At 38.4% G+C, this 14,628-nt stretch overlaps 1 protein-coding gene across 4 annotated transcripts in view; it reads right to left on the bottom strand.

The window, feature by feature from the left end:
* The window catches only part of DCLK1 (doublecortin like kinase 1), a 257,889-nt gene that overhangs the window by 62,420 nt on the left and 180,841 nt on the right, over window positions 1-14,628 (bottom strand). For 3 of the 4 annotated variants that reach the window (XM_074815837.1, XM_074815834.1, XM_074815833.1), the window contains exon 6: window positions 5,455-5,549. In XM_074815837.1, coding sequence (XP_074671938.1) covers window positions 5,455-5,549 — 95 coding nt within the window. Of the gene's footprint in view, window positions 1-5,454; window positions 5,550-6,480; window positions 6,613-14,628 lie in introns of those variants that run through there. The other variant, XM_074815836.1, reaches the window with a different exon arrangement.

The following is a 14,628-nucleotide window of genomic DNA, read 5'->3' as shown; positions in this document are numbered from 1 at the left end:
TTACCTACACTGTACTGACAATGGTATCTCTTTTCCACAGTTTTGCTGTCTCTGTGTGTATGTGTAAAAAGGCAACGTGTAAAATCCCCCTGTCACTGGCTCTTTCTGATGGTAGCCAAGCAACCAGCTCATGACAGCAGAGGGAGAGTCTGAGTGTACGGATCCTCTTCGTTTTTTCAACACCCACTCCGAGCATCCTCTGATGGATCAGATAATCCTCAAATGCCAGAGGTGTTAGGGAATGATACATTGCCCTATCCAACCTACACAGCACAATAATTCTTGCCAAGATACACGGTGGCACTGAATGAAAGAGAAAGTTCAGCAAAGAGATGTGGTAGAGGACAGAGTACTATCTTTTTAAGGTGAATTATGCATAACTGACAGTTTAGAGGGGTGCCAAGTAGGCGGGTGCCAAGTAGGCAGGTGCCCAGCATACCTCATAGCCAAGCTCTGATATCTTTAAGGTGCTTTGGGGGATCTTTTAAGTACAGAACACATTTATGAAATACAACAAAACAACTACAAGACGAAATACAAGAGCACGTGGGAATGGGAAGGCTGATGGATCCAGCTTTAGGGTTGACGTTTGGGGGTTTTTGGTTTTTTTTAAATCACAGAAAGATAACTGAGACAAAAAATAAACAGAACTAAAAGCTATACTATAAAATAAGGACTACCTAAAAGGAATGCTTTACAAATTCCAAATTTACAAGGATCTCAGTAATCTATGCAGGTTTATGTTTTACTTGCAGGCATGATATAAAGGAGATTTAAGTCCCTTAAAGGGGTTTTTAATTCCCTTAGAATGCTTATTCTGCATGTATTCTGCCAATGGGCATGTGTACATACAGTAGCAGACATGTTAGACTGGCAGAGTGAAAATTCAGATCTTAAATACATTTCTGTTTTGTTGTGAACAATCTAGACAAAAGAAGAATTTTAAACAGATAAGACCATCTCATTCTGAATACTAACTAGTTAATTATTAAAATTTATTTTGAGCATATACAGTTTGGGAATTTCTAATATATAGTACAGAAAAAAATTCTTTTGATTTGCTGGCGAGGGTATCACCCCAAACTTTTGAATAGTATCTTCCAGGTGACTGCTCACTCCTTTGAATATAAAAAATATGCATTCAGAACTTACAAAGAAGATATTTGTGAGAATCGACTTTAAATATTTAGGGAATATTTTTGTGTTTATTTTAATAATTCTATGGTTGTTTTAAAGCAAAATCATGCAGAAGATATCAGGATCATATTCTCTCTTTTTCATATACTTTTAAATACTTCAAATGTTTTTAAAGTTTTCCTTTCTGCAAGAATTTTCCTTGCCTATAATTATCCAAAGAGCTGTATTTCTGAAAAATATGAGGAGAATATATTTATTATTTTGCATAGATTAATAAAAAGACAAAACTTGCTGAATCAGTAAGACTTCTTGGCCAGATACAACTCAAAAAATCCTTATATACATAGAATTCAACTTCTTTGTCTAATTAGTCAAGAGGTACCTTAAATCCAGGTTTTTATTATTGTATAGATTAATCTCTAGGGAAGTAGAAAAAACACTTAAAATAATGTTGAGCAACAGAAAATCAGGTATAAAGTATAGAATGTGTCCACCTTAACTGAAGTAATGACTCTGAACACAAGACAGTGGGCAAGTAAGCTCATAAAGTATTATAAAGTCTAGTTAAATAAAATGTGGGGGTTGCTATTACGTATATATTTATTGTTATGATTGCCACGTCACCTTTTCTGAGTCTGTGTCATTAACCGTACTGTGTTGTGGTAGCAACACAATAGTGCTGTACTTCAACTGCTATAAACCTGAATTTCAGGTGTTTTAATCCTCTGTGGAAACACACAATTAAGTACATACCAATTTTAAAAGAAAAATTTTAACTTCCTATTTAAGAATAAAGAAAGAATTAAATTACAAGAAAGCATAACTAAAGTACACAGCCTGCAAGTTAAAATGTTCAGAAGCTGGTAACTGGTTGTCAGTTAGCTCAGATAGCTGATAAATGGTTTCTAGTTCACTTTCAAGTCCTTATATTACACCCATGAAATTAATCTTTCAAATCTTACTTTCCTCAAATATAGATTGAATTTCACCCAAAATTATAAAACTATAACTTTCACTGATTTCTGAATTTCTGGAAACAACTCAGCCACATACATATGCAAGTGAGAAAGGATAAAACTTTATCTTTTTATGTTCTGGCTTTTGAGGGTACAAAATTTTATCTGTAGGGTTACAAGAGTGATGTTTTCCTGAGTATGTACCTACCACAGCACCATTTTAGCTTTATTTACATCAATGGAAAGCCTTACATCAAAGGCCATAATTTATTTTTTTAAAAAGGTGAGTGATAAAATGTCAGCAAGATGATTGATCCTTATTTTAAATTGTCTAATGCACTCCATGGTTAGAAGGAATATTTTCTTCAGAAAATTTTACCATCTCTACTATTTTTACAGTTCCTTACTATTCACAGGGAGAAATGTCTCTGTTTGTGGATATACCTTGCTTTTGTGCCTCTGAATTCAAAAGCATGACTTGCCCTCACCTGTACTTCCTAGGAAAAATGCTGGCAGCCTGCCCAGACCCCTCAGCAGTTTGATCATTCCAAGCCTACAACTCCTCACAGCACTCGGATGGGGATGCTGAATTGCTGGTTGATTAGTTACGTCAAGGGGAATCAGGCTATGCTAGAGTCAAAGTTCCCTATCGCCTTCCAGACCCAGCATGTACCACTGGCATCCTGGCATCCCCATGTACCTGACGGCACAAGAGAACAGGCACTCCTCTAACTCTAACTGCACGGGGGGGGGGGGGGGGGGGGGGGGGGCAGAGAAAAAACAAATTACACAGCTGAGCTAGCATTCCCAGGACCCAGCAACTTATTTCAGTTCTAAAGCAGTAGCTCCCTCAAATTCCATGTAAAGAGGGAAACCCAGACCAGTCAGAAACCCAGCCATCAACTTCAACCCCAGACTGTGGCTCTAGCAGTCAATGCGTTTCTTTTGGGGTGGGAATACCTCACCTCTCAACACTGGGGACAAGGCAGGCACTGAAATCAGTCTCCTCTTCTCTCTTGTAGGTCTATCACATGATACCAACACTTCCATAACCTCCTAGGGAATAAACCTTCTCCTGCAGCTGGCTTGTCAGCCCTGTAGCTGAAGCCATTGAAGACAAAGCCAAATGCTTTGGGTTCAAATTTGGTTTATGACAATATGGTACATAAAATAACGTATCCTCTAAATAAAATTTAAATGGCAACATACAAAAGATGATACTAAGACAAAACAGAACACCAATTATACTGCTAACAAGAAAATTAAGATTAGTAAACACTATTTAATGCCTGTTCATAGAACTAATTTAGTCATTGGAAAACACATTATGACCTATAATGCCAGAGTCATATGTTTTTACACTGAACTTCTAGCTCATTCACTTCACAAGTTAAACATGAAAGGAGCTGAAATAAATTCTCAGAGCAAGTGTAAGGTTTCCATCCCTGAACTTCTGAGCAGTTGATTTTGTAACCTAAATAATATTATTGCAATGCATTTTTACATGATTGCAATCTATTTTTACATTAACGTATTCCATGTTTTGTCAGGTAAAAAGAAAAAAATCTGTCTAAAATAAAGCCAGACAAGCATGAAAAGTCCTCTACCAAGGTCAAGGGGACTGGATATGAATATCCAAGAAGAGAATTAAACTCTTTAACAATGTCTTGTCTCTCCTGTAGTTTACTTCAATATTTATTTTCTATACCATTAGCAATGTGATTACGTTACCACTACACAGCCCTTTGCATCCGTAATACTGCCACTCAGTGATCCTGTTACACTTCCACACAGGGAACCTGGGTAAGAAGAAGCCCATATGCTCTCCTCTTCACATTTGAAAGTCAGAAATCTTGTGGCCAAAAACCTCTTGTGTCTAATGGTGATGACCACATAGTTCCCACTCACCCATTCAGAAACCTTAACAGAAAAACATTTCTTCACTGCAGGAAGAGAAGCATCAGCAGTGGGGAAGGAAGTTTAGGAAAGTTACCAGTGAAAAGCAAATGAAAATCCACTGTATACTGGTATCATCGATCTAAACAGACACCCTTACATCACCAATGTATAATTCATTTGGAAGACACTTTGTTCCCTCTTCAGTGACTTATTAATGATTCATTAATAAGCTTTGACAGTAGGAACAAACAAGTGTAGGGAAGGCATTGCATTCAAGAGGATTTTAGTACCAGCTTACCCAACTGAAACTTGCATCTTTACTCTCTGTGTACCAGATGATGAAAACTATGACACTACCCTGAGGCTTCAAGTTGCCGCTCACTCACTATCTCTGTACTGCAAGATCACAGTCGGCTTCCCTAACTATAAACTAAGACATGGCATAAACCATGGTTGTATCCCAGCCTGAGGTAAGACTTAGGCAGGCACAATTCCTCAGCTCCCTGGTATCCACCAGACATGAAGAAGGGTACACAGGCTACAAGGGAGTCATGCCATGCTACAGCTATTCCTGATCTCGATATCTGCAGAATCACGTCTGCACCAGCCCCTAAAGTCAAGCACTGCCAATTTTGTTCATAATCCTCTTACTTTGAGACACGCAAATTATGTCTTTATTTAAAAACTGAAAAGGCAGAAAAAGCATGTGTTCAAACTGTGTTTATAAACAAGTCTGAGATACAGAGTACTGCCTTAGGGAAGCTTTCATTGAGAACTGATCACAGTTTAGAAAATAGCAGAAGAGAAGATAACATAGACATCTGTCCCATTGCTTTTGAACAGATACAATTAATTAAATCAACATGTGAAGCCTTTAGGGTTGAACGAGTAATATTTTGTCAGCGGGTTACAGCAATAACATAGGTACTACCTTAATTCTGGATGCTTAGGTACACTGTAGATTCCTCTATACATGATAACTAGAGGGAACCTACTGCTACTAACAACTCTGGTCCAGCAAAGTGACTGACAAGTCTCATGCTGCCTTGGTACTGATAGTATCTTCACTGCACAAGGCTATGATATCACAGCTAATCCACAGCTAAATTCCGCAGCACATTCTTTCACCTCACTTCAAAATCAAAGCTGTTTGTAGGTTTTGCAAGTGATATAATGCCCATGGAAAATGAAAAACAAAAAAACCCCCGTTTTGCAAAGGAGAAAGGTACCCCTGTTTTTCCCCTCAAGGATAAACCAAGTCCCAGCATACTTATCATTTTGACAGACACAGAACAGATGTATGCCACTTCAGAGTGTTGTACAAACACAACAAGGACTGTATCCATGCTCTTCCACCCTATGACTCTACACATAAGCAATCAGTGGGGAGAAGGCTATTGGATAATGGTTATGCCGGATTCTCCCCAGCCATGCTCAGAAATCAGTTTCCTTATTTCCTTACCCTCTGTTTCCGTAGGCTTCCTGGGCTGGTGGGAGATGGGCTTGGAGACTTCCCAGAGCGGGGAGTAGAAAGCTGGCTACCAGGGGTTCCATTCACTAAAAGGATGATAAATTGAAAAAAATAAACACAAGGCATTATTAAAAGCAAAGAAACAGTTAAATCAACATATTTCTTTTAATTATTTGTTGAATATATTAATTTGGTTTTACTTAGTATTTTAAACATTAAATAAAGTAATTCACAAAAGAACTGTTTCCTCAGAGTTTTGGCTCATGAAGCCAATTTTTACACAGAGTGCAAGCAAATTATCAACAAACCTGAAAAGACTGTTTAGTCAATGGCAGAGAACATGATCCCGTTTTCTTAAACTGCATTGTTCCTGTGCTTGAAACTGATGGGGAGCAAGGTGCATTGTTAACCTTAACAGACACTTGCCATATATAAACCTTTGCATTCCATTTAGTTATGGCTTGAAGTGCTACCCACCAAAAATAAAAAGCAGTACTGTTTGCAGGAACAAATCAGCTGCTTGCTGTTTCTCACTCATTCATCTGAAGAGATTTTTGCAATACTATCTGACCCAAACATCACCTCAGACTAAACCCAGAAGAGCTTTCCAGATGCAAATAAACTGGATGTAACACCTCAGGTCTAACTTACAGCAAAGCACCACTTTCTCAAATAAGTAGGTTCCTTCATATATGTCAGTGTCTATCATTTTAGAAGCATCTTTTGCATGCATGTGACATTATCCATTAAATTAACAAAACAATACCAGCAGAGGACAGAATTCTACTACAAACTAATCACACAAGAGGCTATCAATAATGTTCACACTGAAGCACTGATAGAAACACTACGAAGCGTGTATCACACATGTATGTAAATATTCTTAAACAAGCAACTGTTATATCACAGTCCACATTTGTCAGCACCAGAAAAAAAAGAATCAACAATCAGATTCCCAGATTCTGAATCTTAGGAGAATATTTACATACTAGGATATCAACAAAGCATTTGACTTACCTTCTATGAGTTCTAACATGGACAAAATCTTACTGTTTAACCTGATAAGAGCAAGCAGCAAAATTCCTGCTCTCTACTAAGCCAAGCTGTAGCCAAACTGAGAAGCAATGGGATTAGCTAAGGATAGCTGGGGCTGCTCACAGAATGAGCTGAATGCGATGCAGGATTCATAAGCAGAAGCCTTTTCTGCGTAAGGCTGACGTCTTCAGAGCAGCAGTGGGAGGTGCAGGTGCTGTCTTAGGGCTACATCAAAGGTGTCAATTAAGCATAATGCTGCTGCTTCACAACGCTGAGCCACTGCAACCCCCACTCGCTTTCCATGGAGCCCCGAAAGCCTAAGCAATTTTAATGCTGTGCACTGAATCATAATGAGGTGCCTTTGGGGGCAATATACCAAATGACTCATCTGAAAATCAAAATGACAATAACTCTTGTAAAACCTTGGCTGACTGGCAATCTAGCAAATGCTAATTCCTTTGGATAATACAATAGGTATTTTTAATAGATTTTTCTCACTTTTTACGTAATACATTGTTCTCACTGGCTAATACTGGGCCCGCACATTATAAGTACACATACACATAATGTACACGTGCCACACCATACACATCAATAAAACACATTATACTGCATGATAAATAATGATCACTTAATAGTGCTTAGGTGCTATGAGTGATCAAATCTCAACATCACTTTGTGCAAGGCATTGTTTAAGGTAAAGGTGCAATATATTTGTATAACCATAGGAACAACAAGATACACTAATTGGAACACATAGGAACAAGAAGATACACTAAGTGAATTAAATAGGCTGCTTTTCTAGAAAACCATTCCACTCATCTAGGCTTCAAATTCTCTTTCTACAGAGGACAATGGTTTGCACATTATCAGCACTAATTCAAATATCGTACTAAGCATGTGGGGGAAAGCACATGCATATGGACACATTCACTGATGTTCATACAGTATTCAGTAAAATACCCCATAGGTCTGGCCAATAATGACTAAAATAAAATTTATTATCAATACTTCTGAAATCATTTAGGAAAAGGGAAAGATGAGGACATTAAAAATGAGCTTTCTGGAATCTCAAACTTCTGAAGTTTTAAAGGGCTTCTTATAAACAATTATGACATTATTTAGAAACTAATACTAAACTACTACTATTCACATGGAGCTAGTCCTCAAGACTGCTGATTAACAAGACTAGTGCTCTGCCTTCTCTTTAAACCAAGAAGATATTCTTACATCTTATTATTACGAGAAAAATTAAGATAACAGATACACTTTAATAAACCTTGTAGCACTAGGTACTGGTTCCTTTTCCTTAGAGATCTACTCCTTCCTCGTAACTTTCAACATTAGTTTTTCTTAGAATTGCTATTGCCATGATTCTGTCCTGAAGACAAAGACTTGAGGCGACCAACTGGAACCAGACAAATAGATGCAATTTTGTCTTTGACTCTTGATCTATTTCCCACATGTACCATGTTAATGAGTATCTATTTGAGATGAAAACACAAAGTATCATAAACCCTAAAAATTACTCACTTGCCACTACCAAAGTATCCAGAGCATTTAAGCTAAATTCCAAAGCTCTCCCCAACAGCACTTTTTAAAAAGGAAAATTATGATAGTTGTGCTTCTGTAGGCCATCTGTAATATGTGAAATCAGGAGCACAATTAACAGATCAAGACCCTCAGGAGATTTAAGTGGAGTTTGCTCACCTCCTTACCCAAATCCAAAACACAAAGGTGCTAAGTACCTAAAATGCATACCAGGATTTCCAGGAGTATACAAGGACTCTCCGTGGAGAACTGTTCAGGAAACTCTAGAGATGACAATTAGCACTGGGGACGAGACTACTTTTACCAATCTGAAGTAGTCTTCCAGACCTTATTTTAACCCAGCTGTTGTCATAGCATGAGTTGTATCATCCCCAAGCAACCATCTAAAACAGACCTGATGAAGAATGTACTACGAGCATCCACTGCAGTGTAGACTTCTAAAGCTAGGCAAGATGAATCCAAACCCACATACCTAGAGGTTTAGGATATGCTGGTAATGAAGCAAAATCATCAAAATTCTCCCCACCTATCAATTTTGGTGGATTTTATTCCAAGAGCAGAACTCCATTAAATAAACTCTGATGACTGATGGACACACAGAGTCTACACTGGAGTCAACCTGAACAGGGACTTGGGTGACATGGGTTCTATGCCCAGCTTTCTATATGCATCTGCACAACATCAGACAAGTCATGTAATCTCTACCACTTGCCTACTTAGGCTTTAAGTTCTGTCAGAATTAACTTTCTGTGGACATCATGTCTGTCTTCTGGGTGCTCTGTATACCTGTAGATATATATAACTATTACTACTGATATTATTAATGTAATGCTTAAGACAGACATCACAACAGGGAAGAAATGGTAATTCCTAATAATTCCCCAGTCCACTCCAGGGGCCCTTCATTTTTATCTTCATGTTTATGGCTTTCTGGCCATTCCACCTCTGTCTCTAGTTCCTTGTGAGTCATTGTACTGAATTTGCAAATTTGGTTGCAGAGTTGGTATTAGGTGCTGTGTAGCACAAAGAGACTGGACTGATTCTGACCCCCTTCTTGAACTCCATTTACAAACACAACACCATTCTCACATATGTCGCTCATGACCAGACAACACGGAAACAAACATGTGAATAAAATCTATAATGTTTAATAATAATGCATTCCTGACAAGTACAGGAATATAGTCTAAACTGACCTAAAATCCATTTTTAGGTTGAATGCATTCTGGTTGGAAACTGCATTCCTGTCTAGTATGTGCACTGCATTTCTCACTGACTGATACAGCACATGTTCCCACAAGGAACCTTGATGTAGATAAAGACATTTGAAATTGGTAAATCACTGTTGTGATTAATCATGTTATTAAGTGAGGCAAGAGGTTTCTTGTCACTTTTTATTCATAGAATTGCAGGGGTCAGGGACTTCAGCTTAACACACAGCGCCCTCCCATCGTCTCATGAAAAAGATTTATCCATTCAAAATTTCACAGGTGAAATATATATTAAAAAGCTACAACAACAACAAAATTATTGTGGCTGCTCTGAGCAGCGGTATACAACTGCTTAGCTGTGAACTCCTTTCCTTACTGTCCTCTCTTGCTGAGGATGCATAACAGGGCAAGAACCTCTCTTTGCATTTGTTCTTCCAGCACCTGGCACACACACGAAGGTAGAAAACCCCACTATATAGAACACTAAAGCTGGATACCATCATCTACTGAGATAAAAGCAATATAGGTCTTCATATCATACTGTTTATAAACTAGTGAAAATGCTTTAAAAAAAGCACTTTGATGGCATTCTAATAAATAAATTTTGATACAGTATCTTTTTGTTAAGTAATAAAAACAAAAAGTGAGAAAGGCTGAATTAAAGTATCAAGTGCCAGTCTGAGAAGCTGCCAATGTCACTGCACTGTATTAAAATCATGCTCTTCTATAAAACTGCCTGTTGATGTGTTAGCATCTTGTACTCTATAAAACTTGTAGAGATGACTCTGTGAGTTTACAAAAGTGGTCTGCCAAACACAAAAGTGTGTGTGAGGTGGAAAGAGGAGACTAAGGGAAAGGAATGGTGCAGGCTTTTTTGCACCCACAACTTACTCATGACTAGGACAGCCTAAACTAAAAAATGATTTACAGAAGTCACAACAATGTGTGTCAGCAACTGTTAGCTAGAAAATGGTGATGTGAGATCACTACTTGACCTTGTCTCAATTACTCCTGTAGTTTGTCACTGTCATTTCCAAAACATTTTTGTGTTAGCAAGATTATGTAGTTACAGAGTAGTTGGGGAACAAACCATACCTTGCCTTTTCGTTCCTTCTGCTTTTGTACTTGTATACATCTCATCATTTTTGTCTTCACTCCAAAAGACAGTTTATCCAGAGCACCACATTAAGCAAGTGCCCTCATTATCACTCCCCAGTAAAGACAAGGCTTTGTAGGTTCTACCTTAGCGTGTAACTGGTTGAGAAAAATCCCAAATAATCAGTACTACCTTAGTTTTAACTGGTGCTAAACTGCACATTATACATTCAATCTTTTCTACAGTTTATGTCAAGAAGTTAGGCAGATACAAGAAGAACTGCCATGATGACAAGGCTTAACAGACCCATATAGAGCTTTCACCGCATCAACAGATCAACAGATTAGAAATGTCATCAGAAAGGATCACCTTCAGGTCAGGTTTACATTCGCATCCCAGGAACCACCAATACCCAAGTCCCTGTAAGTAACTGGTACCTGTGGTAGCCACACAATGTAACCCAAGCAGTGCAGAGCTCAGCAGGGATTGTAAACCCGCCACATGCTCAGCCCTCACTGATCTCCATGGAGTGCCCACTATAGCACTTCTATCTCATCCTGAAGTCAGCTATGTCCACACTATCAGGCAGAGAAGTCCTGCAGACACATAGACGTTGCAGACATGCCCAATATCTCAGAAGACAGGAGCCTTCCTTGAAAATACAACTCCCTGGAATCCACAAATATTTTTTTTGTAGCCTCAGAAGGTGGGTAAGTGCCTCTTGGTTTTTTTCTCTGCACTTCATCAGAGTACAGCTGATATCTATGATCTTGGCTGCTAATTTCATGTAATACCTAATTGAGGAGCACCTACACGTGTGTAAGATTTAATAAAAATGTCTCTTTTGAATTGTTTTGCCTAATCGGAAAGACTAGGATTCGCAAATCAGTCTGTGTGAATGAAGTATCAACTCTGAGGATGTTTCTTCATTCAGTATTTAACTTTTTAATCCTTTAAGAGGGTCAAACTGTTCAGTCTAACCAAATCTATTTCTCTTACTAACTTATGAAAGCTATAAAATGATAAACCTTATTTTTTTAATTATTAGTATCAAATACAAACACCATAAATAAAAAATTAAAAGGAAGCCAGGATCAAAGTAAAAATCATCTGGAAATTCCTGGGTCTGTAGGATGACTCCATCGGTCCCATGGGTTTGTACTCTTGGCTTCAGGAAATTTTCACTTCAGCGTATTTATTACGAAAGCTGTCAGTGGAGTACCTATAACAGGGTGAATAAAAACACGTGACCTCACCAAAGACAATACGATACATCATGTTCCTTCCTTTGGGATCCAAAAGACCTTCTTGAGTCAGGTGGCTGAAGAAGGGTTGTTTCTGGATAATGGTCTGGGGATGAACTATCAAACTAAATGAAAACATATCTTCTCGCAGAGGAACACATCTACCTCTTTTTTTCTAACTAGTTGAGGAAAGCACAAGCATCTGCTCTAGAGAAGCCTTCAGTAAGATCCAATTTCCATATCCTAAAACACTTTTCTCTTTAGGGACCATCTACAGTTTTGATCAGGCTTTAGTTTGACATGTAGTTTCACAATTTCTTTTCCCAGGCGCAATTTTTTAAAAAAACACACAGCCTTTGGTAATATAACCTACTCTATCCATTCTTCACATACATTCCCTTCATCATTCGGAATAGGTATGTATTAATCCCGTTACTCTTGAAATAGATACTTGTGCACTAAATAACTGAAACTCCTAAATAACTCTTCTTAACACCAAACCTGAATCTCTGTTACAAATAAGATTTCAAGCATCCAAAATATTTTGGATTATACTTTGAGGGCAATAGGAGATAGCTCAGAAGGGAGGAGAACTGAGAAGGAAATAATTTTGAAGGAGGTGCTCCAACTGAAAAAAAGAAAGTAGTTACTTCTGTTGAGAGCAAGTCCTGAAAATTAGAGTTGGGAATTCAGAGGCTAAAACATAGTTCACCCGAATGCAGTATCTTTTCTTAATTTAATGGACCAAGAGTACAATAATTCCAGCCATCTCATGCTGCTCTTGATTTGATTAATGATCATGAAGAAGTAAGCGCTGCTTTCTTTGAATCCCTTACCTCTTTACCTGCACTGAGGCTGCCACCAATGGTGTTAATTAGTAGCTGGACAGAAGCCTACAGTTACTGAATAGCCGTCAGAAATTCATAATTTTCAGTTACCAGCAACAGGCCAATACCCGGTCTCACTGAAAATCAACGTCTCTTTTGTGATGTCCTTTCCTGAATAATATTTGCTGCCAACAAAAAAACCCATCAAAGTGTTTTACAGGCTTTAAGAAGGCATCAGGAAAATTAAATAGAGGCAGGATTATCTATTGCACTTGGAACCAGACTTCAGACCTCTGCCTGCCTGGGAGGTCACGCTACCTTTCTCTGTTTCTCTTCTTTGCCTTGTTCCCTGCTTCTCTCCTCTAACTAGACTGAAAGCATTTTGAAGCAGACAATACCTCAAATGCATTTGTAAAAAAACAGAAAGCAATCCTCCTGCAGCGAGATTTCTGTCTTGTGGTACTGTTTTGAAACAGAGTCAGATGTAAATAAAAAACTGAACAAAACATATAAAAATGGAGAAGTCAGCTCTTACCACAGACCTTCCTAGGTCGCACATACTCTTTTAAGAAAAAAGTATTCTGTGTTTTTACATAAAAATAGGATGCATCTGCTCTCAGGAGCCAGGGAGGTTACTAGGAAAATATAAGCACATTAAGCATATGCTCTGTTAAGAAAAAAAAGGAAAAAGCAAGGACAGAAGAAAGGTGAACATCACCTATGGATAGGCATACATTCCTCTTAAATATGTCAAGAAATGGTGTAAAAGCAGATGTAGCCTTTTTGATCACTGTAGATTGTATAGCTCAAAAAACAGTGAGGACAGTGTCTCCCATTCCCAATTGACACATATTTCATTGCCCTCAGTTAACCAGAGTACAGATTTGAACCTGCATGGCACTGAGCACTAGTGTAGCTTCTGGTATCACTAAGGGTCTTTCTCTGCAACCCTGCAGCCTGGGGGACAGTATTTTCTATCCTGTTGTTCCCATGCTGTTATTCCCATGGCCATGTACCTGCAAAGCCCAACAGTGTTGTTATGGGGCTTTCAGGCTCACCAGAGATGCTGCCTTTACAGGCATGGAGGGAGAAAGGCAACTCCAAAGGATGAAAGTAATCCAAGACCCTTGGGAATGCCACTAAGAGCCCTTTGCCCCCAGCACCAGATGAGCAGTGGCTGGGGGCTTGCCAAGGACAGGGGACACTCAGGGTCCTTTTGCTCCCTCACATAGTCAGGAGCCAGAGCCACCACAAGGTGAGACTGAAACAGAAAGCTCTACACATTAGGGGTGAGGGCCTTCAAACAGAATTTTTTCTGAAAATTATTTGTTAACATTACGGAATTCATCTTCAAAGCACTGGTTTTGGTAAAATGTTATTGCTCCAAACTTAGAGATGTGAAAATGAGACACAGACATTAAAGAAAACCAACAAACCGACCGACCCCCCAAAATAACCCCTTTGATTTCTGTAAGCAACTTCAGAAGCTATTGGGACAAATTTGGGAAAGTTCATCACCCCATAATTTCCTCAGAACAAGGGACTCATGGACGTTATTGCATTTATAAACGTTTAGTTCAAGCCGAAGCTTGGCTTAATTCACTTACCACTTGAAGTTCTGTGTTAAAGAAGGGAAACAGTTCTTGAGGATGGTATTTAAACCAAAGCAGACTGGCTACATTTCCTACCCTCATTTACACATCCATTTATCTAACAATGGGAAAATGACCCAAAGACTCTACCTTCATTAACTCTAAAAATGATGAATCCTGTGCTGGATGAGAAGAAAAATAATGTTGAATACCTACATTAAAGACAATACCATACTATAGATGCATACAGGAGAGAATTAAGGGTAACTCAAGGATATCTCTTCATTTTAGGATTTCATCAGTTTTAATATCTAACTTTGAGATTTTTACATTTTTTTAACATAATCTTTGTCTATGCAACTTTCCTTTTTTGGCCCATGTAGTTATCTATGTGTATTATCTTGATATGGGCACGAATTGATGACCAAGGCAGGCATCGGATCCTTTTGCATTGCATGAATGTACAGAGTTTTCAAAACACAGCAAGAATCAAACAAGAGTAATCAGATTCTTTCTAATTAGCAACACACTGTTCTCCAAACAGCTCACTTAGCTTTTTCTCAAGGGTACACTATCAATAATGCTTTCTTTCTGCCTGCCCTTTATCCC

The sequence above is a fragment of the Strix aluco genome, chromosome 2, assembly GCF_031877795.1.
Source record: "Strix aluco isolate bStrAlu1 chromosome 2, bStrAlu1.hap1, whole genome shotgun sequence".
Taxonomy (NCBI): domain Eukaryota; kingdom Metazoa; phylum Chordata; class Aves; order Strigiformes; family Strigidae; genus Strix; species Strix aluco.
Note: the sequence above shows the minus strand (reverse complement) of the source record. Positions and strands in the feature narration are given on the sequence as shown.